This window comes from Notechis scutatus, chromosome 15 (assembly GCF_049901735.1).
Source record: "Notechis scutatus isolate UNSWTSFEM ecotype Mainland chromosome 15, rNotScu1.2, whole genome shotgun sequence".
Taxonomy (NCBI): Eukaryota; Metazoa; Chordata; class Lepidosauria; order Squamata; family Elapidae; genus Notechis; species Notechis scutatus.
The window spans coordinates 9832444-9858773 of record NC_142023.1 but is presented as its reverse complement, the minus strand read 5'-3'; the positions used below and the strand labels follow the sequence as shown (position 1 = coordinate 9858773).

The 26330-nt window shown below is 45.6% G+C and overlaps 1 protein-coding gene across 2 annotated transcripts in view; it reads right to left on the bottom strand.

The window, feature by feature from the left end:
* AK8 (adenylate kinase 8) overlaps nt 1-26330 on the bottom strand; it is a 48268-nt gene that overhangs the window by 11176 nt on the left and 10762 nt on the right. The window contains exons 5-11 of one of the 2 annotated variants that reach the window (XM_026687310.2): nt 22238-22306; nt 19177-19258; nt 18519-18590; nt 17679-17879; nt 15347-15478; nt 13974-14063; nt 5879-6020 (exon numbers count right to left, since the gene is read on the bottom strand). In XM_026687310.2, the coding sequence (XP_026543095.1) occupies nt 5879-6020; nt 13974-14063; nt 15347-15478; nt 17679-17879; nt 18519-18590; nt 19177-19258; nt 22238-22306 (788 nt within the window). The remainder of the gene's footprint in view (nt 1-5878; nt 6021-13973; nt 14064-15346; nt 15479-17678; nt 17880-18518; nt 18591-19176; nt 19259-22237; nt 22307-26330) is intronic. The other variant, XM_087944131.1, reaches the window with a different exon arrangement.

The following is a 26330-nucleotide window of genomic DNA, read 5'->3' as shown; positions in this document are numbered from 1 at the left end:
TCTTTCTCTCTCCTCTCTCTCTCGTCTCTCTCATCTCTCTTTCTCTCTCCCTCTCAACTCTCTCTCTTTCTCTCTCTCTCTCTCATCTCTTTCTCCTCTCTTTCTCTCTCATCTCCCTGTCTCTTTCTCTGTCTCTCTCATCTCTCTTTCTCCCTCTCTCTCTCTCTTCTCTCTCTCTCTCTTTTCTCTCTCCTCTCTCTCTGTCTCTCTCATCTCTCTCTTTCTCTCTCCCTCTCAACTCTCTCTCTCTTTCTCCCTCTCTTTCTCTCTCTCTCTCTATCTCTTTCTCCCTCTCTTTCTCTCTCATCTCCCTATCTCTTTCTGTCTCTCTCATCTCTCTTTCTCCCTCTCTCTCTCTCTCTCTGTCTCTCTCTCTCTCTCTCTCTCTCTCTCATCTCTTTCTCCCTCTCTTTCTCTCTCATCTCCCTGTCTCTTTCTCTGTCTCTCTCATCTCTCTTTCTCCCTCTGTCTCTCTCTCTCTCTCTCTGTCTCTCTCATCTCTCTCTTTCTCTCTCCCTCTCTCTCTGCCAAAGGCTATTCCGTCTAGGTAATCAGATCCCCGTTAATTAATAAAACGGTCAGGTTAATTGTCCCAGTCTGGACATCCTTATCCAGTTTGTAATACTAACCCTCTAGCACTTTCTCTCCCCCTCCCGCCCTTTTGCTTCCAGCTCAATTAACTTAATGCTATGCAAATGAGCAGCTCTCCTTGCCCGTTAGCTTCTAGCCCGGCGAATGTTAATAGCATAATTGGGCCTTCAGTAAGGTAATTAGACACGATTTCTTCCATTAGTCTTACAAGCCTAATTATTGTTGATGAGAGAGTGGGGACTACATCTCGCCACCGCGGGCTAGGCAGGGCATCTGGGTTAAAGCAAATATAGACAAAACACTGACAACTCCACACAACCCTCAAGATCTATAGCTGGGTCGGAGAGGAAGTGGAGAGGAGGAGGAGGAGGAGGTATGGGTAAAGGCAGCCTGACCCACCACCAGCGAGGAGATGTGAGAGCAAGGGGGGGGGTAGCGCAGGAAATTTGGCAATCCCTACCAATGTAGCCGGGGAAAGGATACGCGTTTTGTGAAGTCCTTGATGGTCCCTGAGCTTGGTGGTCTTCTTGAAGACGTTTCACTGCCCAACTAGGCAACATCATCAGTGCTAGAGAGTGGGGTTTGTGGAGGAGAAGGCGCAAGAGGAGGAGGAGGAGCAGGAGGAGGAGGTGGAGGAGGAAGGATTGTGGTGTCCTTGATGCTGTCTGAGCTTGGTTGTTTATTTGCAGATATTTCACGACCCAACTAGGTAACAGCATCAGCATTAGAAGAGAGTGGAGTTTATGGAGAGGAGAAGGAGGAGGAGGAGGAGGGCAACGATTGTGGGGTTCTTGGTAGTCTCTGAGTTTGCTTGTTTTATTATTATTATTATTATTGGTTAATCTTTAGTGAGATTCACAGCCTTTGGGGCTGGTTGATAGCTCAACAGCTCGAGTCCTAACTAAGGACCTAAGAATTGTGGTTGTTGTTGTTATTTCTTCTTCTTCTTCTTCTTCTTCTTCTTCTTCTTCTTCTTCTTCTTCTTCTTCTTCTTCTTCTTCTTCTTCTTCTTCTTCTTCCTCTTCCTCTTCCTCTTCCTCTTCCTCTTCCTCTTCCTCTTCCTCTTCCTCCTCCTCCTCCTCCTCCTCCTCCTCCTCCTTCTTCTTCCTCTTCCTCTTCCTCTTCCTCTTCTTCCTCTTCCTCCTCCTCCTCCTCCTCCATCATCATCATCAACAACATCATCATCTCCTCCTCCTTCTTCCTCTCTTCCTTCTCCTTCCCCTTCTCCTTCTTGCCCTTCTTCCCCTTCTCACTTAGAGCCAACCTTCGTTGGCCTTTCGACAACTTCCCCACGCAACCCCGGACGGGAACATTTCTCGCCGGGCTTTAATTAAGTCACGTCCTTTTTCATTTCCACCTGCCTCTCGACGGCTCTCAGACGAGAGCAGGTAAATGTTAAGAGGGGGAAAGGCTGGAGGATTTGAAGTTGGGTGATCTTTTCACCAAAAACCTTCCTCCCCGACGCAAAGCCCGGTATGTCTGCGGAATACATATGCCACAATAAGTATGCTGGCCCACGCCTGGCAAACTCAGAGATAATGGCAGCCTGCGAAGGTCACGGAGGTTTTATTAGCTCAATTAATGGAGGTGTAAGATAAGGCTAATGCCGAACTCTTCAAATGGCTAAAGGAAAAAACCCGGTAGTAATAGAGTTATTAACCTCTCCCAACCGTTGGATTCGGGCGGCCTGCTTCCTACGCCGTTTTCCAGTTCAGGTCTCCATTAATAGGCAGCTGATTATCTTTAATCTACCCTGAAAACTAGCAGCGGAGACAGGAAAAGTCCAAATAATCACCAAGCAGCAGGAAATAAAATCCCCCATTTTCTTTCTACTGGACCAGTTTTGAATTTTTCTTTTTTTTTTTCTTCCCCTTCTCTCCTTCATCCTAGACTTAAGTGGAAAGAGCAGGAGATGAAAAAACACAAAGCCGGTTGCCTTTCGATCCCCGTTTTGAGTTTTCGTCCTCAACGACGGACTGACAACAGTTTGCTTAGTGACTGCTCAAACTTACGACAGCGCAGGGGGAAAGGACTGTTTTTCCCGCTGAGGACCGTTTCGACATCCTTACGGGTCACGGGATTGGCCTTCGGAGGCTTGACGGCTGACTCGCGTTTATGACAATGCCGGGAAAACTTAACGACCGTGTGAGTCATTTAAGAACTGTAGTGATTCCCTTAAACAAACGCAGCAAGGAAAAGGGGGCCAAACTAATTTCCCACTTAGCGACATAAATTCTGTGCTCAGTTGCGGTCATACGCTAAGGACTTACCTGTTCCAAACCATTCGTTTAGTGACGGTCCAAAGTCACAACTGAGAAAAAATGACTTTGGGACCGCTGCTCACACTTAACAGCCGTTGCAGCATCCCCCTGGCCGCGTAATCCAAATTTGGATGCTTGGTTCATACTTATGATGGCCGCAGTGTCACTGGGGTAGCGACCTTCTGACAAGCAAAGTCCGGATTCACTTAAGGACCGTGTGATTAACTTAACAACCGTAGCGCTTCACTTAACAACGGGGGCGAGAAAGGTTGTAGAGTGGAGCAAAAGTCACTTAGCAACTGTCTTAGTTTGTAATTTGTAATTGTTTTGTATCACAAATTCCATTTCTGTATTGAGCAGTGTGTTTTCTACGTGTCAAAAGTGTTAAAATATAAACATCGTCATAACCATTATAATCAGGTACGTACAAACATATTCTATCTATATAAAAGCGAAATGTCACTCAGGCATCATCACGAAATCTCCAGAACCGTAAAGCCTACAAACTTGCAATTTGGCCCCTATGTTCCTCTTGGCTTCTAGGGGCTCACTAAGAAAGGATTTTTCCAAATGACCATCAGAGCATTTAGAGTATTTCCTATATTATTATTACTATTAACACGCTCTGATGCTAAGGAGTTCTACTCCCCCTCCCCACCTGGAAATAAATCTGTTCCAAAGGCAAAACACAAGCAGAGGAGTTGAGTTTCACAGTAGCAACCAACTTCAGTGCAGAACAGTTGAGCTAAGCCACGCCCAAGCTCCTTGCTGTCTCCTTGCTCACACAGCAAATACTCTTTCAGTTTCCAAACAGCCCTCAATTCTCTCTCACACACCGACAGGACGCTAGCCAGAGGAATACCAATGGATGCTGGCAGGCAGAGGTAGATTTCGCCCCCCCCCCTTATTTTCCTCCCCAAAAACTAAGCCCGACCACATAGTTTCATAGCGAAGCATGGCTATCGAGCTAGTATAAGATAATATTAATCATTTAAAAAGTATGCTACCTTCCATATTGACATCGATTATATAACCATCAAAATATTTACAGCTCAGTTTTTCTTTCTCGCGTTGTCCATATTTCCGCACAAATCCATCCATCTAACCTCTGTTACCTATCGACTAGCCATTTGTAGAAAAGTTCCCATGTTATAAAATATTCCCAGTCTCCTTTTTCTTTCATTTTTAGAGTTAACCTACCCATTTCTGCGCATTCCAGAATCTTTTTGATTATATTACCATCTGTAGGGGTTTCTTCATTCCAACACCCACCACCAGCCCTTAGCAAAGTGCCTTGTTTTGCAGATAAATTTTATGAAACAAAATCTACCTGGGAGGGAGGAGCCAGGTTCCTCTCGGGGAAACTCCAAGCCAAATAAATCCTGGCTGAGGGATGTCCTGATTACTCACCGTATCGGCCCCGATTTTGACTTAAAGTCTTTTGTTTCAAGAAGAAAAATAAAAATATTCCTCAGAGGGTTGACCTCATCCCTCATTCCGCGGTGAATTCCACCGTCTAATTTGATGCCAGGATAAACCAGGGGAAATACAACTTTTTTCTTTCCTCCCCGTGGCTCCGAAGATTCCTGCCTTTGCTTGCTTGACCCAGGCCGAAATTCTAACACCTTTTTTCCGAGGCGATAAATAATTCCGTTCTTCGCCTGAGGCGGATTGCAGGATGCTAGGATGGAAGCTGTTCTTTCTGCCTGTTTTATGATTACATATTAAGAAATTTTATAGCCCAATTTGTTTCTTCTGGTTGGGAGAAAAAATTTCTCTCAGCTTACTTCACTCAAATAACTTGATTTCCCACCCACCCACCCACGCCTTTTTTTTTTTAACCTTCTTCCTGGCTATCAATTATACCGACTGCCTTTCAGTCTTTCTTTCCATAAATCGAAAGAGCCCAGAGACTGAAGCTGGTCCCTGCTATATAATTTAGTAGTATTTGAGGCAGGTTTATGAGATGGAAGTCGGATAAAACACGGGATCTGAAGGGCCGGCCATTTATCACTTCTAAGAAACAGGCTTACGGGTTGATATCCTGACAGTAATTCTGGTGTTTGTTTGTTTGTTTTAATTTTATTTTATTTTTGATCAACCAGAGAGGCCAAAACTGCCCACCCCAAGGCAGAATAAGAAGGAAGCCTTTTCACCAATAACATTGTTTGGACCTGCATGTAAATTTATTTTAATCTAAATTTCAGCAACCCGGGGCTGCTCTAAAAATGAGCAAGAGGCAGAGTTGCAATTGGTTTGATATACACCCACCTGCTTCTGGTCCTGGATTGATTTCTTAGCCCTAATTCTATTTCAGGAGGGGTTTCCCCCCCCGACTCTTGGTGTTAGAAACAGGTTGAGTGTTTTGTAACCTGTGTCAGAAGTAAGTGATTTACAGCCCTGGCTTCTAAGCAGTAAGCTAGGTGTGATTTTTACAAATGGTTCTTTTCTCAACTCCTTTTCACGGAAGGGTTGCGCTGGAAGGCCAGGTCTGACCTTCCAAGAAACATGTGTAGGTGTTGTCGTCTACCTGACGTTCAAAAGAGACAACCGAATAACCAAAAAGGGAACGAGGAGACCAGAAGGCCTCCTCGCCAGGTGAGCTGAGATTAATGCAAGACGGGCAATCAAGAAGGAAACAATATCCAAACCAAGGAAGTACTAAATCAAGCAACGGTACACAACGGCCCAAAAGAAATAAAGGAACTACCAAGAAGACTCATCATCAACATCGTCCCAAATCCCACCTCCTTCTAACACTGATGGTGTTACCTAGTTGGGTGGAGAAATGTCTGCCAGAGAACAACCGAGCTCAGAGAGCGCCAAAGGATCCCACGCTCCTCCTCCCCTGTCTCCTCCTCCAAACCCAGCTCCCTTCTGGCACTGATGACGTTCCCTAGTTGGGTGGAGAAAAACCATCCAGCTCAGAAACCACTCTTCTGAGGTGAAGGGAAGGTGGGCCAGCTGCCCAGTTGGTAAGAGTTGAGGCTGCTAATCCTCCAGGTGAGGAAGAAGAGAGCGGTTACCTGTTTGGATAAATCCCAGCGCCTGGCATACGTTTGGCTTGGTCTTCATCTTTTGGGAAACCATGCAGGACCCAGCCTCGAATGTAGCAATCCACTCTGTTGATCCGTCTGGACAGGAGTTTGATGACCACCTTGTCTGGCACTAGAGGAAGGAAAAGAAAAGATTGGGAGGAGGAGGAGGAGGCCGGCCGTCGATCGAGAACATGAACCGAAGCAGCGAACAGCATCAACGAAACAGTCTTTGGTCCTAATGTTAACATCTTTGCATCCCACACAAATGCGCTGATTTGGGGTGAAAAGACATCCTCCTTCGGGAGGCAATTGACATGGGCAGACGGGTTGATCCCAAGTCAGAGAGATAACAGGGAGCCTTCAAGACCGACGACAGGCCACGATAGCCTTCCAGGGCTGACTGAATCCCCTTGGAAAGGGAAGGCAGGAAACGCCACGGATTCTCTCTCCTAAGGAGGTCATCTAGCTGGACCAAGAACCTAGGCATAGAACGCAGAGTAACAGAGTTGGAAAGGGTCCCTAGAGGCCTTCTAGTCCAACTCATGCAAGAGGCCCTATGCCGTTTTGGACAAAGGGTGGTCCGGTCTGTTTTTGAAAACCTCCCACTGATGGAGCCCACACAATTTCTTGAGAGAAGCTGGTTCCCTTGATTGGTCTCACTGCCAAGAAATTTCTCTGTCACGCCCCTGTCGGGGTCTGAATCCGAGGAGGACGATGAACAGCTGACACAGGGAATGGGAGTGTGGCTCCGTTGGCTGTGGAGGGAACTGGGGAAGGGCAAAGTCCGGCTGGGCAGAGCAGGAAAGAGGTAGAACAAGGGAGAGGGGGCTCAGAGGAAGACCCAAGCCCACCTCCTCTTCATCTTAGGGCACGCAGGGAGGAACGGAGAAGAGAGCAACGTGGGTTGCATGGCTTACGGGGGAGGAAAGGGCCCTGATTCCCTTCATTAGCCACAGCTGGGAAGAGAGTTTAAAAGAGATGCAAGCTGAGTGCGGCATCTGCTGGGAGCAAACATGAGTTTATCTTGTGTTCACTTTGCTTATCTGCATTCCTGGCATCCTCCCAACCGTGTTGAATTACTGCCCTTCCTTCACGTCTGGAATTCCTTCTCTTGTCCTGCCAGACTAATTACCTCATTTTGCCTTGATTGGACTTGATAGTTACAGTTTCTGTTGACCACGTTTTGGACTTGATTCTCTGCAGCCAAAGGCTGTGAGAGTTTTTCTCCAGCCCAGAAAGTAACCAGGACATTTGGGGGCAAAATCGGAGCTATTAAAGAGACTCCTACTACTGATTATCTGACTGTGTTGCCTTTGTGCCACGCCCCTTTGGGTCATCACATTCTCCTTGATTCTAGGTTGGATCTCTCTTTAATGATCTTCCACCCATTACTCGTTGTCCAGAAAGACCCTCTCTGTGATGGAGCCTCATCCCTGCAGATATAAGGCTGGCCTCACCAGGACGCTCCTTCGAAAGTCCCCGAAGACGTGGTTTTGCCAAGGTGACCCCAGAGTCCAAGGGAGGCCAACAAGTGGCCTGTCTGATTGTTGTCACCCAGGGGGGTGGTTTTTATACTGGGCTTTTGTACTTGGCCATATAAATTTCCTTAATAAATAAGTGCAGAGAACAACAGTGAAGGTGATTAGGAGACTGGAGGCTAAAGTGTTTGATAAATGATGGAACAAGGCACCTTAGTTTAACCAAGAGAAGGATTGGGGTGACATGACAGCAGCCTCCCACTATCTCAGGGGCTGCCCCAAGGAAGAGGGGCGTGAATGGATCCTCCAAAGCCCCTGAGAGGCAGGACAAGAAGGAGTGGGTAGAAACTAATCAAGGAGAGAAGCAACCTAAAACTAAGGAGGGACTTCCTGACAGTGAGAACAATTAGCCAGTGGAACAATCTGCCTCCAGAAGTTGTGCATGGAGGTTTTCAAGAAGAGGTTGGGCAACCGTTTGTCTGACATGGTTTAAGGTCTTCTGCTCAAGCAGTGGGCTGGATTGGAAGACCTCTAAGGTCCCTTCCAACTCTGTTCTTCTGGAAATAAATAAAATGCAAGCTTCCTTTGAAGGGAACAAACAACACGCCTCGCAACCGGCCACGCTGGAGCTGTAACCTCTCCGGTGGGCTGCCTAAACCAGGCAGAAAACTGCCCGCCTTCCATTTTCGCTGTTAACAACAACAAACAGGCAAGGCGCACTCAACGGCGGTGATGAGGTTGTCAGCAACGCCGGCTGGCCAACGCCGTCTGTTGCCACGAGGGTAAACGAAACAGCTTCTCCTGCACCGCTTGGCCGCAAGCAGATGAGAAGCTGAGCTCAGAAAGGTCTGATGAAGTTGTCAGCTGCCAAGACTTTCAAGGGATCAGGACGGACCCAAATTTCAAGCCATCGGGTTTCTCTTTTTAATCCTAACGGGGGAGGCAGTGGGGAAGCTTTAGCCTCTGTCTCAAGGTAGGTTTTTGCAACTCTTCTGCTGTTGGCCCTTGCCTGTGAGATGATCCTAAGGACTAGAAACCCGGCCTTAAAAGAATGAAAAATTAAGGAAAACTGAAAGTGGACTAGCTAGCTGGGTCTGTTCAGTTGCGTGCCTCTCCTATCCATGCCTCCCCTTCCATGTGCCTCGGTGTGCCATCAAAGGGGGGGCCAGCGTTGCCAAAATCACATCGACAACACCCCCGAATCTCAAACTGCTTTCCGGGTTCTCAAACGGCATCTTAGCTCTCGGCGCTCTTCCGAAAGGTCTCGCGCTCTGAAGGCTGAAAAGGTGGATCCGTAACGAACTTCAAAATCGTGCCGATGCCGCGAGCCGAAAGCGCAGATCTATAATGAGAACCAGAACAAAAACACCACCCCGATGCTCCCTTCGCTCCAGTCCGATTTGAAGCTTTTTGTTCAATATCTTTGCTCTCTATAAAGATGGAGGAGCTTTTGACATGTATTGACCTGCCTTGTAAACTTATCAAATCCTTGATATTCATGAGTCGTGAGATGGGCTGCTTGGGACAAGGCTGGGAGGAGCTGTCTGTTCCTTACTTCTGAAAGTTGGAGGGTTCTTTGATACCCTGGCCCACTTAGTTTTCTTCCTTCTCTTAGATACGTTTCCCCCCCCCCCACTCCTTCCCCCAGTAGGTCTAAAGCCTTCCATCATTAATTCAGATGCCTGAGGGTTGAACTCAGGGTTTGACAGTTAACATCTTGCCCTAATTACCAGCCTACTGCCAAGGGCTACTTCTTAATGCCTTGACTTGTCATCTCTAAATTCAGCAAAGCGCAGGAGCAGAATACCTGCTTATTCCACAAAGGTCAGGTTCATTTAATGTTATTGGAATCCTCCAGGGAGGAAAAAAACAAACACCCTTCTTCCTGCTGACCACAAAGTTTGGAAGAGTTCTTTCTTTCACGAAACGCGTTGGGAGATAGACTAAGGCCTCTTGCTTATGGAAGGTTTCTTCCTAAAAATGAGGCGGGACTTATGGGTATTGTAACTTCGGTAGGTCTGGATGAAACCAACCTGGGTGAAAGTGGAAGGCAGGAATCCATCCAGTAGCGGAAATGAGCAAAAAGTTAAACTGGAGCAACATCTCCCATTGAAGGGGCTCTCCAAGGTGCTGAACTGCTTCCATTCATTGTTTGTTGCGCATTTCTTCAGATCTTGCCTAGCATCCTGGTGGTTATTAAGAAATCCCCAATAGCCATCCATAACAAAATCGTGTGCAGCTCCATCTTATCCATGTTTTTTCCTTTGTTTTGTGTTTTGTTCTGTTCTGATTTGTTTTGCCTTGATCCGGTTCAATTTTGTTCCTGCTTCGGTTTGTTCTCTCTGATTTGTTTTTGTTTTCCTTAACCATGCTTTGGGGATCTGTCCCCAGATTCACACATAACCCTCTGCCCAAACCAAACAATTCCAGGCATTGGAAATGTCCGGGAAATGTCTCTTAAGCATGCCAGCTTTAAACATTGAAGGGAAGAAGGGGGTGGAAAAAAAAAATAAGACCCAGGACTAATTTTCATTGTAATACTTTCAGGATAGATCTGTCCTGAGGCCAATGGGTCATCTTTAGAAGAGGTAATAAAATGGCCTCTTTACAACCACCACCAAGTCATAATTTCAAACTGGCGAGGCGACGAGAGGCCACGATCTTGGCATTCACAGCCTCCTTCTGTTTTGAGAGATAATTTGGGTGGAAACATTGAGGAGCTGCTCAGAACCTCTTCCCACCTGTGACGGTCTCAAGGGAACGGCCTTTTCCGATCCTTCCACGGAGATAAGCCTTCTTGGGGAGCTTCCTCCCACCCTCAACGGAAAGGTTGAGTTTGCCCCAAGCCTACCTACAAGAGTCACATTCCTTTGTGCTTTTTCCAAACGGATATTCTTTTTTTCCTCTCCTGCAATTTTTCTTTTCCTTTTGATCTCTCCATGGGAGTCTTTCTCTTCATTTCTTGCTTTCCTTGAGCCGAGGCTTCTGGAAGATGCCAGCTTTGAAGAGCGCTTGTGAAACCTCCCCTCGTCTGGAAGACCGCTTGACAGGGGCTGCATGCAAATGGCGGTCTCCGTTGGAAACCGAAGTTCAGAAACCTCTCAAACTGCGGTCAACATAATAACAAGCACAGGAGATATCTAAGGCCATCGTTATTTTCTTAACGCCGCTGCTGTTTTTCCAGGCTTTTGAATCCAGCCAACTGCGGCTCTGCTTAGCGCATTGCCTGTGATAAACACCACATCAGCAATGAAGGGAGAACTGGCTCGGCGGAGCAGCTTTTATCGATTATCTAGTGCCACCTACTGGCAGTACAAGCTTCCTACAAGAGAAGGCGAAAGGTGGAAGGTAGAATTATAGAATAGAGTAGAGTAGAATAGAATATGGAATAGAATAAAATAGAATAGAATAGAGAACAGAACAGAACAGAACAGAACAGAATAGAATTAGAATAGAATTAGAATAGAATAAGGAATGGAATGGAATGGAATGGAATGGAATAAGAGTAAGAATTAGAATAGAATAGAATAGGGAATAGAATAGGAATAGTAATAGGTATAGGAATAGAATAGAATAGAATAGAATAGAATAGAATAGAATAGAATAGGGAATAGAATAGGAATAGTAATAGGTATAGGAATAGGAATAGAATAGAATAGAATAGAATAGAATAGAATAGAATAGAATAGAATAGAATAGAATAGAATATGGGATAGGATAGAATAGAATATGGGATAGGATAGGACAGGATAAAATATATACACACATACACACGTGTGTATATGTGTGTGTGTACATATATGTATGTATGTATGTGTGTGTGTGTGTATACACACACACACACACACACACGCATATGTTTCCTTAAGTTTTCGCGGGTACTTACATGTATCGTATTCAGCTTTGTTTGGGTATTTTCCCACGTCATTGTAGTTGTGCTTTTAAAGTTGCAGCAATGTTTCGGCACTATACAGAAGCCTGATGATGGCAGATGAGATTCTGCCGAAATGTTGCTACAACTTTAAAAGCACAACTATAATGACGTGGGAAAATACCCGAGCAAAGCTGAATGCCATACATACATACATACATACATACATACATACACACACACACACACACACACACACACACATATAATGTGTATATGTGTTTGCATACACTTTTGAGATCAGGCAACAGAATTTCATCTTTAATGTGTGTCAGTGTCCCCACAGTAAAAAATGACAATAAAGGTTATCTATCTATCTACCCACCTACCTACCTATCATCTATCTATCTATCTATCTATCTATCTATCTATCTATCTATCTATCTATCTACAGTATCTATCTATCATCTTTCTATCTTTCTATCCATCTACAGTATTTATCTATATCTCATCTATCTCTCATCTATCTATCTATCTATCTATCTATCTATCATCTATCTATCTTTCTATCTTTCTATCTTTCTATCTTTCTATCTATCTTCTATCTCATCTATCTAATCCTACCTACCTACCTAATGTACAGTATCAATGTATCTAAAGGCCAGATGCAAACAAACAAACAAAAAAACTAGAAAAAAGATCCAGAATAGCCTATAGAAATATAAACATTCTCCCGACTACCAAATTTTACCTCCAGAAGGAAAAACACTTTGGCTGTTTCTCCTTTCAGCGGGGGGGGGGAAAGCTCCTCTTTTAACAATTCCCACGAGATAGAGACAGAGACAGAGAGAGAGAAAGAAAGAAAAAATTGTTAAAAGTTTTGATGCAGTGCTTGGAAGCTGGCATACACATCCCAAGCGATATTTCAAAATATCCTCAAGAGGGAAGCCAGAGGCCCCTCTTGAAAACGCGTTCATAAAATGGGCCGGTTTTTTTTAAAGAGCCCAAAATAAATTGCCTGCCAATTTCCCCCCCTTCGCTGGAGACCCCCAACCCAACTTTCAGGGCAGAAGGACCTCAATACACAGGTAAAGAGAACTTGGGAAAATAAAAAGAAACACCAATTTGTTTATTTGCTCTGATTTTGGATTCTGCATAGGGCTGTTTGGGTGAGTGAGTGTTTTAAAGAGAGAGAGAAACGGAGGGAGGGAGGGAGAGAAAAAGAGAGAACAGGATTTTTCCCTCTAGTCTACCATCTCTCTCTCACACACACACACACACAGACACACACACACTGAGGAAGTACGACTATCCAGCCCTTACAGCTTGTGAAAAATTAAACTCGACGGATTCAAACTGTCCTATTTCCACATCAAAAGGGTAAGCGCGCTGAGCTCTTCCCAAGTTATCATCAAACGCCAGCACCCTAGAAAGTTTCATGAAAAAAAGAAAGGGGAAAAAAAAGAGAGAAAGAGAGAGAGAGAGAGAGAGAGAGATGGGGGAGAGACGAGAGCCAGGAGCTCCCCTAAGCCCTGTGCCCCTTACCAAAGCCTCCGCCGTCTCTCTTTCTTTCTCTTTCTCTCCTTCACCTAATTATACCCTTGTGAGTTTATTAATCAACTTGTAAATTATTTACCAAGTAGCCACGCGCTACTACAAACACACGGCGGGAGGAGGACCAGCGGAGGCGGGGGGGAGAAAACTCCCAGCAAAAGTCCCCGAGGATTTCTTACGATGTTGAGGCAGCGTGTGATTTTATTTTCTTTCTTTATTATTTTTTTTCATCAAATAAAGAAGAAATAAAACCCAAGCTTATCTCTCCGACAGGGAAATTTACCTAGCCTTTCAACTCGCAGAGAGGCTGGGTAAGTTATGTCTTCTCAAATATATATGTGTGTGTATGTGTGTGTGTATACACACACACATACACACACATATATACATACATACATACATACACACATGAGTATACATACACAAACACATACACACACAAAATGTAGTGGGGGGGGAATAAAAAGATTTGCTCTCAGTTAGAGACTTTTTAGAGATTGAGGTAGGGGTAGATTTTTTTTTTTGGAAATATTTTTTAGTGTTTTATATCATACATTTCCTTTCTTTGTTGAGCAGTGTGCTCTTTAGGTGTCCAAGATGTTAATATACAAATATCATCATCATATAACTCTGATTACCTGTTATCTTAGGATGACCCCGAGCCTCCCTTGTAGATCCCAAACGGTAGATTATCCCTCCTGGGATAATCCCCAGGAGGTGGTGAGTTCTAGTCCAACCTTAGGCATGCAAGCCAGTTAGGTGATTCTGGACCAGTCAAAGGGAGACAGAGAATTCTAGTCCACCTTAAAGCTGGGTGGGTGGCTTGGGGATAATCCCCAGGAGGTGGTGAGTTCCAGTCCTGCCTTAGGCATGAAAGCCGGCTAGGTGACTTTCAGATGGATGACTTGGGCTAGTAATCCCTCTCTCTCAGCCCAACACACCTAACAGGGATGTGGTTTGGGGGAAAATAAAGAGTTATTTATAGAAATATTTCCCATAAGTAAGAAAAATAAATAAAACACCCCACTTGGAGAATTAAGCTCAGAATTCATAAAGAAAAATGACCGTGGACTCTCTATTATTAATTGGATTCGTCTTATGGGGGCCTGTCCTCAGGAACAACCATGGCAATTCCATTTTCTTTCGTCCTCTCCCAAAAAGCTGTCACCCTTCTCCCTACCTGGCCATCCTCCATCCAGGTACGGCTTAATGAACTTCCCCAGTTTGGTGTCGCCAGTAGCGGCTTCCTTAAGCATTTGCTCGCAGCAAACTGAGAAAAAGGAGATATGGAAAAAGGCAAGGTTAATTTTTAAAAAGGGAGGGAGGAAAAAAAAGAAAAGAAAAAAAGGGAGGCAGGGAGGAAGAAAGGAAGAAGAGGTAAGGATGGAAGAAGAGATAGGGATGGGAGGGAGGAAGGAAGGAAGGAAGGAAAGGGGAGCTCAGTGGAGAAACAGAAAAAGATAAGATTAATTTTTCAAAAGGGGAACAAACAAAAGAACGAGAAAGAGGGAGAGAGGAAAGATGGAAGGAAGAGAAAGGGAAGCTCAGCTGAGAAGAAGGAGAAACAATTTTTAAAAAAAGGGAAAAAGAAAAGAAAAAGTAAGACAGGGAGGGAGGAAGAGAAAGAGGAACTCAAACGGAGAAGATGGAGGGGAGAGCAGAATAACCAAAAGCAAAAATAGAAAAAGGAAAGCTAGATGTGAAAAAAAGGACACTGAATAATTTTTTTTTTTCTCTCTCTCTCTCTCTACTTTATTTTTTTCATTTTGTAAGTTCGAGAGAGAAAGATACTAATCAAAATAAGAAATACGCAGGAGTGAGGTGGTCGGTTCTCCCAGGTCATAAACTTATAATTGCTGAAGGAACTTGTTGAGAAGAAGATCTGAGGTTTGTTGGAGGGAAAGTTCTCCCAAGCACTCAAAACTCCTGGGATGCTGCTTTAGTTGTCTTCTCCAATCTTTGTTTTCGCATTTGAACAGCCCACGGTAGGGTGAAATCACCTCAGTTTGACTTTAGGGAGTTTACAAATCCCTCCGTATAATTTTTGGGGTAGAAGAGGTAAATTATTGACTTCTTTGGGGATTTTATTTGCAAGTCGAACTTCTAGCCAGAAGAACGTTTGACGGTTCTCCAACGAAACATCAAGGGGCTCCATCCCTGCAGGTTTTCAAGAAGAGACTGGGCAGCCATTTTGTCCCGAATGGTCTAATTCAGGGGTCTTCAAACTTGACAGCTTTAAGCCTTGTGGACTTCCAACTCCCAGAATTCCTCCTCCAGTCAGGTTAGCTCGGGAATTCTGGGAGTTGAAGTCCACAAGTCTTAAAACTTGCCAAGTTTAAAGACCTCTACTCTAGAGTAACTCTTTCTCAAACTTGGCGCAACTTTTAAGATGGACGGACGTCCACTCCCAGGATTCCCCCAGGGCAGCTTGCACCTCGCTTAACAAAAATCTTGCTTAGGAATGGAAACTGTGGTCATAAACCGAGGACTACCCCAACAGGGGAAAAGACTGCACAAAGGAAACACAAAGAAGAATATTTATGGAACACAAACCGTTGATGAGCCCGTATTTCTGAGCTAGCAAGGCCGCCTGCAAACTTTTTCCGGAACCAGGAGGTCCACAAAGAAGAATCCGCGCTGAGAAGGGACTGTCCGTATGAGGCGGCTGTCTCACATGTGACAGAACTATTTTAAAAAAAAACAATGGAAGAAAGGAAGAAAGAAAAAGGCAGAAAGTGATACTGACAAGGACATGAGGGCAAAGAGTTTCCCATTGATGAACACAGGGATGGAGTTTGGCTCCCTCATGACCAGAGAGAACCTGGCCACAAAGCTATTCCTGTTACTCATTCTTAAAAGAGTGGCATAAACGGAACTGCAAATTGTCCTTTCTTTTCTGCTGGGTCCCATTTTGTAACCGTCATACGACGCTGATATTTCATCACCCAACTAGGTAGTGTCATCAGTGCCAGAAGGGAGTGCAGTTTGTAGGAGGGAGGAGGAGGAAGAGGAGGAGGTGGTGGTGGTGGTGATGGAGATGGAGATAATGACTATGGGGTCCTTGTTGCTCTCTGAGCTTGGTTCTTTTCTTGCTGACGTTTCATGACCCAACTATATAACGTCATCAGTGCTAGAAGGGAATGGGGTTTGGGAGGAGGGGGAGGGGGAGGAGGCGGCGATGACGACTATGGGGTCCTGGGTCTTCTCTGAGCTTGGTTGTTTCCTTACAGATATTTCATGACCCAAGTAGGGTCCATCATCCTTGCTAGAAGTGAGTGGGGTTTCTTCTCTTGTTTATATACAGATAAGCAGGTATTAACACCGGACAAACAATCAAGCAGAAAACAATACCCTACCCAAGGACCTGCCAAGGAGCAGTGGTTTGCCCTGTCAGTGTTGGTGGAAGTGTTCCTAGTGATTTTTTGATTAGTGGCTTCTTGTTGTTTACTGTTAGCTTGTTTGTCTGGATTGGTAGTTCCTTCACTGGAATATTGTTTACTGCTTCATTGTTGGTCTAATATACTAATATTGGACTTCACCTCTGCTTATCTGGGAGTAGATTTCTGGTAATGCACATCTAATACATATCAGGAATCTGTTCCTTATCCCATTACAGAAATTATCTCTCCAGAGGTTCCCAATTCTCTATTTTACACACTGCCTCCCTTGCTGGCGAAAGAAACTTGCTGAAGTTTTTCAAATTTATAGATACAGTCCAAACCCTGATTCCAAGTTGCTCCCAGTTTAAGAGCACAAGTTGAACCGCAAGCAAACATCAGCTAAGCAATCCCAGCTTATGTCTCTTCTCCCCGAGCCGGCATATCCAAGATACAAAGATTTCAGGCTAACCAGCCTGCTTACAAATGATGCTTAATTTGCAATAAATAACCAAGTTAATTAGAAGTAATGATCCCCTAGACTCCACTTCTAATTATTCTTTAAAAAAAAAAGGAAAGAAAGTAGATGCCTTCACTGGAAAAAAAAAAGAGAGAGAGAGAGAGAGGGAGGGAGGGAGGTTTGTTTATTTTTTATCATTCCACTTTTCAATTTCTCTCACTGCATTATTAATTAACGATAATTAATATTCAGGCTGTGTGCATGCATTTGCAATCCGAGGCATGAATTGTTTATGAACGATGATGTGAACTTTTAAATTTAATTAAGTAATTTAGAAGTAATTAATTTGTAAACTTCAAATGTAAACTTCGGCTGGCTTTGTTTTCCTTAAAAAAAAAATAGAGGCCTTGAAATTAGCGAGAGGCCTTTTTGCCAAACGCATTAAACACGGAGTGAAGTTGGATGAAGAGGCTATCAGCGGCAGACGGTTGGGAGTGGAGCAATTATTATTATTATTATTTTATTTTTTTAAAAGCCTGACTTTAGAGCAAGAGATTTCTCCTGTTTTCCTATTGAAAAAGCCATGTTCAAACCTAAGGCAACAGACCAAACCGAATGAGACGGTGTTCCTTCCTTGAGGGGATTCCATGATGTTCTCTGCCTCTTAGGATTTGGGTCTGTGGCCGTATTTGTCAACCTTGGCAACTTGAAGCTGGGTGGATTTCAATTCCCAGAATGCAGGTGGTCTGGAGAACGCCGGCTCGATGGTCAGGAAGGGCGAGAGGGATCTTGGGCATCCTAGCGGGCGATCGCTTCCATATGAGCCAGCCGTGTGCTGCAGCAGCCAAAAAGGCCAATGCAATTCCAGGCTGCGTTAACAGAGTGCCAAGGTGCCTTCCAACCCTGTCATTCTGTTCATTTTGGGAGCTGAAGCCCACCCATCTTCACGTGGCCAAGGTTGAGAGACACTCATCTACTGGTTGATGCCACTCCATCCCAAGGACGATCCCTACATGAAGGACGATTCACACGTACAACCTCTTCCCACCTTGCCAGAAGGCGTCCGCACAGGGCTGGTCTGCGTTGATCAACTTGATGGACTTCCCAAAGGACTGGACTATTCCCGGGAAGTTTCGGTGATATTCCAGCAGCCTCTGAGCGGTCTCCTTTTCAGAGATGCCTTTAGGGGCCTTCAGACGCCAGCGGATGTTGTCGTCGGTGGGCCAATCGAAAGTCGTATGATACACCTCTGGGATAAAGACCACGCGTGAGATGGACTCAACTTAAATCCTGAAACAATATTTAGCTTGCAGACCAATCTTATTCTTGGAGAATATTTGGAACACCGGAGAAATATAACAACAGGGATGTTTCTTTGTATTTGCTCCTCTAGGAAAGAGGATAACGTAGCATCCACAAGTTGGGAGGACACCAAAACCCAGATAAGCCTCGACCAAGAAAATGCACGCTTTGCTTCCAGCAAGGAGCCCTGTGCAAATGCCCTTTATATCCTGTTTCCCCAGCTGCAGCTAATGAAGGGAATCAGGGCCTTTTTCTCCCCCGTAACCCATGTTGCTCCCTTCTCCGTTCCTCGCTGCGTGCCAAAGGATGAAGAGGGGATGGCCCTGGGTCTTCCTCTGAATGCCCAGCCAGACTGTGCCCTTCCCCATTTTCCTCCACAGCCACAAGAGCTGCTCAATCTCCCCCTTGGAATCAGACTGCAACAGGCGCATGACACTATTCTCCAAACACGTGACAGGACCAGGCGGAAGCGGGATCCTTTCCAAGATCAAACGGGGACGCTCTGCCTCCCCTACCCCAAATATTTTCTTTTGCCATTGTCAATTTCCCAATCAACATCTACAGTGGAAAAAAAATCAAGGTGTACCTCCGGTGATTTCATCCACTCGCTTTCCCAAATTCCGCTCAATCAGGACGATGTCGGGAGCATAGAGCACCACTGGGAAAACAAACAAACAAATAATTGAGGAAAGCATTACCGATGCAGGACTGAAAATTGGGGGTACTGTTTCCCCCCCCCCCACTTGCCCCCGTGCTTTCAGATCCAATCAACATTGAGGTTTCTCCTGGGTCTGGTAAAGGTAGTCCTCGGCTTACAACAGCTCATTTGAAGGTACGATAGCACTGAAAGAAGGAACTGATGGCCGTGTTTCAGACTTACGGCCTTTGTAGCACCTCCATGAGCACGTGAGCAAAACCCAACTCATATTTACGGTGGTCGCAGCGTGGTTCCCCTTTTGCAACCTTCCGACGAGAAAGGGAAGCCAGATTCACTTAAAGACCGTGTTGAGAACTGAACAACAGGAGTGATTCTCTCAACCACAGTGACAAGAAAGATACGAAAAACGGGGCAAAGCTCAGTCAGCATCTGACTGGCTCAGGAAAAGGAAATTTTGAGCTTGACGGCCGTCGTAAGCCGAGGATTACCTGTAGTGGCAAGCACATTTACGGCAGCCACAGTTCAAATGTTATTGGATATGAACTGGGAAGCATTCCGAGAGAATTTGAGAAGGCGAAGTCCATACCGACATGTCTAGGAACGATACCGTGTACTTGTAAGGACCTGGCGAATTCTCGGCTGTCAGGAATTCCTTCCAGAATCCAACCCTGAAGGATAAGATGTGCAAAATTAATCCCTCTAAAGAGCGCCCGCAGAACAACGGACGCAAAACACAACAGAGGACCAGTGAATTTGAGTAGATAGTTTTAAAATAGATATGATAGATGATAGATGATAATTACACAGAGACAGATGATAGAGGAGAGAGAAGGATGGATGGGCGGACACAGATATGGATGGATGGATGGATGGAAGGAAGGATGGATGATATAGATGAGAGGGAGTTTAGGATGGTAGACACAGATAAGATAAGATAAGATGATAAAGATAAAGATAAAGATAAAGATAAAGATAAAGATAAAGATAAGATAAAGATAATAGATAGAAGATAGATAGATAGATAGATAGATAGATAGATAGATAGATAGATAGATAGATAGATAGATAGAAACATAAATACATAGAAACATAGATACATAGATACAGAGAGAGACACAGATAGACAATGAGAAGACAGGAGAGATGGAAGGAAGATAAATGGGAAAGAGGAAGGGAAGGAAGGAAGGAAGGCGTGGAGGGAATAGAAGGTAGATTGACAAACAAGTTGTCTATAATTAAGCCCATTTCAAAGTGCAGGGCTAATGCATTATAAATCAGCCCCTCTAAGGACAGATATATGGGTCATTCTCTCCCTCTCCTACCCCGCCAAGGTTCCTCCGTTCCGAGAGCCTGGCCTAGCCCTAATTAGACTACATTATCCACCGGCTCGACACTTCAGTCAAACATCCACCGCCAAGGTGGTTTATTGATATTCCGCTGGGCTCCCTCGGCCGAACCTCCCCAACCCCTCCAGCCCCCCCCGCCCCCAGCGGCCGGCTTCTGTTTTATCCCACATCAAAAGGGCCTGGATGCTCAGGGCACTCCTGGCCCCCACCCGCTGCCTCCCCACGGCTGGCTGCCTGGCGTAGAGCCGGAGGTCTGAAACAGCTGCGAGCAGATGTGGGATCACAGGAGGGACCACTTCCAACAGATGTTGGAGAGGGGAGGGGGAGGAAGGAGAGGAGGAGGAGGAGGAGGGAGGGAGGGAGGGATGGTGGGGGTAGAAAGAGAGATGGAACAGCAGGGTGTGGAACGAATTATATATTGATTATATATTGACCATGGCTCCCACCTATGGCTCCCCTTTAAAGACTCATTAATAACCCCTTCCGATCGGGAGGAAGCTGTGGGGCTGGAGGCCCCTTCTACAGGTCGTCCTCGGCTTACGACCACAAGCCCGTGGCCTTGGTTGTTAAGTGAGTTTTGCCCCCTCCTTGTCCTATGACCTTTCTTGCCACCAGCATCCCTGCGGTCGCCATGCTGGTAAGTGAATCCGGCTTTTCCTCCTGCCGCAGGCTTTGGCTTGTCAGAAGGTTGTAAAAAGGAGACGATGTGATCCCCAGGACATTGGCAACGGTCGTATGTATGAGCCAACGGTTGCCAAGCGTTCTCCTCCCACTTATGACCACATGACTGTAACCTTGTTGCTTGTATCCTAACGTTTTTTATTGTTTCCTAGTATGATTTGATTGCTTATTGTACCCTAGGACCATTATTAAGTGTTGGACCTGATGATTCTTGACTCTTGATGAATGTATCGTTTCTTTTATGTACACTGACAGCATCTGCACCAAGACAAATTCCTTGTGTGTCCAATCTTGGCCAATAAAGCCACACTTGGCCAATAAAGAATATTCTATTCTAATTTCTTTTCTTTCCTATTCTATTCTACTCTACTCTACATTCTATTCTATTCTATTCTATTCTATTCTATTCTATTCTATTCTATTCTATTCTATTCTATTCTATCCTTCTGACAGCTATTTCAAAACCAAGTTGGAGCTTCTGGCTAAGGCAGAATTTTTCTTGATGCCTATACATTTATTTGGCTGAGCCGCGGAGGAGGAAGAGCCACCTGACAAACTGTAATGCGCAAAGATGCCGGAAACCTTTGACCAGCAAGCTGCCAGCTGCAGGACTTAATGCCCATGGCCCTTGTGCTTCAAGACACACACAGACACACTGTTGTGATCGCTGGTGCTTCTAGCGGCATTTGCATTAGGGGAACCAGCCCTCTGGGGGTACTTGGCAGCCCCATCAATCAATACAAACGGGGTCCCTTGGAGGTTCCAAGTGACAGCGTTAAACCCCAGGGTATCAAACACAACGGGCGGTGGCACGAAAGCCAACACAACGGCAAGAGGTGGGACAGAAAGCCGGGGCAATTAAGGCTGGCCGAATGGCACCGGGAGGAGAAATAAAAAGAAAAAAGCAGAAAGGAACAGCAGCTGGCAGGCTCACTTCACACAATTTTTTGGCATTTGTTTTTTTATCTTCCGGTGTGATACACACATACACAGAGCTGCCTTCGAAGTCTCCCGCCATAAATCTGGCCGGAGGTTTGGAGGGACGGGGAACCCTACCATCTCTGCAAGATTTGCTTCCCACTTTTAAAGCTCTTTTGGAACCGAACGTGGGGCGCCTTTGCTGGTAATGAGGGCAGGGAATCTCGGGATCAATTTCCCGATTTGCAGAATAGATCCCGCAAAAGGAACGCCACCCTGCCTGGATTTTCAGGGCCCTGAAAATCTATATATCCCCTCGGTGTGACAGGGCTGAGCTTGGAAGGGGTTTTGTGTTTTAGTGGCCTAGAACAATCATAGGGTTGGAAGAAGGGGCCTTGGAGGTCTTCTAGTCCAACCCCCTTCCTCTACCCTTCTGGACAAATGTCCAAACTCTTCCTGAAGTCCACCAGTGATGGAGCCCCCACAGTTTCTGGAGGCCAGGGGTTCTATTCATCCTCCTGTTTCTCCCTTAGTTCTAGGTTGCTTCTCTCCTTGGTTGGTTTCCATCCGTTGCTTCTTGTCCTGCCTTCAGGGGCTTTTCAGAACAAGTTGATCCCACCCACCCCCCGTTTATTGGGGCAGCCCCTCAAATGTGGGTTCGAATCCCAGGCCCTCCCTTGGCAAGCCACCGGTTGTACGTACGTTGCAGAGGCAATCGTCAAGCTTCAGGCGCTCCCCAATCAGCTGGGCCCACAAGCCGTCAGGGACGTTCTAAACCATGGTTAGAGACAGAGAAGGAACAGGCGGGTTAAAGAGAATTAGAGCCAAACTCAGTGCAATTGAGAAATAGGCCAATTTTGATTATTATAAAATACGGGGAAAGTTTTTATCACCGGCGGGAAACTAGGAAGAATAAAAAAATATTAAAGATGATTAATGTCTATGTATATATTATATGCTATGTATATGAAATGTAAATACATATTATTCTTTATATCTATTAGCGATGTAAGACAACTGGGTCTGTCAGGATGATTGCACCACGTCCATTGTTTTTAAATGTCTTTTTCTTTTTTGTGTGTGTTTGTTCAATTAAAAAAAAAGTAAAAAAAAAATGCCAATCAAGACACCACCAAGGACCCTCCTGCCCACACAGACAGGGCAAGCTCCGCCCAGCCTAGAATATAAAATGAGAGCAAACCCCAGCGCTGATGAGGTTACCAAGTTGGGTGATGAAATGTCTGTTAGAAAATAACCAAAGTCAGAGAGCACCTGGGACCCCAGAATTGCTGCTGTTCCTCTGCAAACCTCACTCTGCAAAATTCCCTGGCCTAGAAGGGGGACCTCTCACCTCACAACCAGGAGGCTGTGAGTTCGATCCTAGGTAGGGGCTAATATTTGGAATAGACTCCCCTGCTCAAGCAGGGGGTTGGACTAGATGACCTCCAAGATCCCTTCCACCTCCATTATTCTATGATGGTGTTACCTAGCCAGGTCATGAAACGTCTGCAAGAAAACCATCCAGCTCAGAGAGCACCAAGCTGAACCCCGAGTCTTAAATGTTCCCTTCTACTCTTCCTCTAGTTTTTGTGTGACCCAGCGTCGGCACGACTGAGGGCTGTGCTCCAGAGTTTCATCCGTGTAGGATTCGGCTGACCAGCCTCAGGCTATCGGCAGAGAAAGTTTTCTCTATCAGTTGGGTAAAATAAATATACAGCCAAGTTTCCTTTGGAGCTGTGCTAAGCTACGAGTTCATGGCCATCTCCAACTGCTTGACTTAGCCACAAAGGCAACGTCTCAGCAGTCTTGGCCTCCATCCATTTTTCCTGATTTCTTTCAACTCCTTTCTTGTTTCTTTTCCCTCCCTCCTTTTAAACATTTCCTACAATTTCTCACTTTTTAAAAAACAAAATAAACCTCCAAGACCTTTTACAAATGAAATTGGGAAAGGAAGTGTGTCTTTACAGCCCAAACAGCTCCGCCCTGAGCTGTAAATATCCTCTTCTATTAGAACATCAAGAGCGCTACAGTGTGTGGGGTTTATATGGTAGCTGCAGGAAACTCCTGCACATGTCGCCTAGTTGGGTAATGAAATGTCTGCAAGAAAATCATCATGCTCAGAGAGAACCGAGGATATCACAGTCGTCCTTCTTCTCTTCCTATTCTTCCTTTCCTCCTCCTCCTCTTCTCCTCTTCCTCCTCCCCTCCTCCCCCCGTTCTCATTCTCCTCTACTGCACAAACCCCACTAGCACTGATGATATTACCTAGTTGGTAACAAAACACCATGCCCAAAGAGCACCAAGGACACCAAAGTTGTCATCCATCTCTTCTTCTGTCTCTCCCCCTCTTCTTCTCCTCCTCCACTCCACAAACCTCACTCTCTTCTAACATTGATGATGCCACCTAGTCTGCCAAAAGCTCAGAGAGCATCAAGGACCCCCACAGTCCACCCCTAAAAAACACCTAACCGTGCCTCCTCCAGGCGAGCAGCCAGCAAACCAAAGTAGGAGTTGGTGGATCGGTGTGTGTTTAATAATTCTGAGAAACTTTTCCCCGCTCTCCGCCAACGAGAAGAAACAGCTTTCCTTCAAAGGTGCCGGGAATGTAAGCTGTCCAGGATGGAGTCCCGGAGAACAGCTCCATGTCAGGCAGGTGAAGGGTGGACTAAATGACCCAATTAGGCCTTTCCCCGGGTCCCCGGTGACTCAAAGCCGGCTCTAAAGCAGGCACGTTAGGCATTCGGGAGCTGGAGAAGGGGAAAGAAAGAACTCCGTGCCTTCCTTGGAAGTCTTCAGAGTCCCACCGGGCGGGCGCGTCAAAAGCTTCCCGCAGCCCCTCGCAGCTGGAGACATGCCTTGGCAGCTTTGAGGCTGTCACATTACAAAGGTGCTTCATGCTGCTCTCAGAAACCGACAGCCTCTCCCGTCCTGCTTTGATGTGTCATTTCAAGAGATCCTGGGGTCTGGCCAGCAAAAGCTGGTGGAATCCAATTTAAGTCCCCCCTTCTCCTCCTCCCCATTCCCTTCTCAGCTCCTCTCCTCGGCTTGCTGGACCGGCTGGCTTGACCAGTGGGATGAGGAGCAATCAAGCAGGGGGTGATGGTTGTGGGAGAGAAGGAGGGACAGCTGGGCGGAGAGGAACATGGGGGAAGGGGGCCCGTTCCCAGCCTCTGGCTAGCGGTCTTCAGCAGGGGAAGTGGCCTTGGGCAGGAGAATATTTCAGACAAATCTTTCTGGAGGAACCATGGACCTGAAAGGATCTAGGACAGAGGAAAGAGAATATTTCTACTCAGGGGACGGAGGATGTTACCTAGATGGGTAATGCAACGTCTGCAAGAAAACAACCAAGCTCAGGGCTACCATGTATACACAGAGAGCAAATCACACTCACTAGCACGGATGGTGTTACCTAGTTGGGTCATGAAATGTGTGCAAGGAAACAAACAAGCTGAGAGAACATCAAGGACCGCACAGTACCCATTCTCCTGCTCCTCCTCCTCTTCTCCTCCCTGCAAAGTCCACTCTTTCTAGTGCTGATGATGTTACTAAGTTGGGTTATGAAATGTCCTCAAGGAAACAGTCAAGCTTAGAGCTACTTTATGTAAACATTGATCACTTGTCTGGCCTAGTTATGGGCACATCACCCCAAACAGAAGTGAAGAAGACCCAAATTAGAGACAGTTTTGCCTCATGGTTATGGCATCAGGCTAGAAAGGGCAAGTTCTAATCCGGGAGTTCTAGTCCCACCTTAGTCAGAAAAGCCATTGGGGTGACTTTGGGCCAATCCACCAGGAGACTGGGAGTTCTAGTCCCACTTCAGGCATGAAAGGCCGTTCGGTTGACTTCGCATCACTTCTTCTCTCTCTCTCCAGTCTACCTAACAGGGTTGTTGTGAGCAAAACAGGAGGAAGAAACAATATGGTGTATGTTCCCCTCCTTGGGATTAAAAAAAAAATAAAAATCTCACCCATCCATAAAATAAGCCCCGTCTTCTTCTTCCTTAAGACATTTTTTTCTCAACCGTTCAGCACCTCGGACAGCAAACTGGAGTTCAGCACCTCGGACAGCGCCCAGAGCGCAGCGAGAGCCTCTTCAAAGTCTGTCCTCACTCACCATATGGTTTGAAAGTTGGATTTTTCTGGGACATTCGATTCCGTTTCCTTTGAAGGGCCACGAGTTGCAGGGGGAAACCGCTCTTCACAGATGCCAGCTGGGCCAGAGAGAGGTCTAAAGTGTGCCATGTCAGTTTCATTCGCTGTCCCCCACCCTGCCATCTCTGATTTTTGCCAGGTCTCGTTGCCTTTCATGTCCTACCCTGTAATAATCAAGGAAACCCTACAGGGCATCCTTGAAAGCACCACTGATTAGCCTGAAATATGCTAATAATGAGAGTAATTAAGCCAAAGGGGATTTTTTTTCCTTTCTCTGCTCAAAAACATGGCTCTGTGTGTGTCTCTCTCTGTGTGTGTGTCCTCCAAACCAATTGAGGTTTTATTCTGAATGGAACGAAAATCCGTCTTTGGCCTCCAGGAAAAAAATAAATGAGGAGGGGTCTGGGTTGTGTTTTTTTTCCGGACATCCATTTTAAAAAGAGGGCCCAAGATTGTTTAGGGTGTTCAGTGATGGAAGGAGCAAGAAAACTGCATATCCAGGAAACCAAAAAGAAGGGTTTTGTTTTTTTAAAAAAAATATTTGTATCCTGCCTTTATTATTTGTACAAATAAGGCAACAAACATTTCCAACGGACCTTCCCCCTCCTATTTTCTCCATAACAACAACTCTGTAAGGTAGGTTG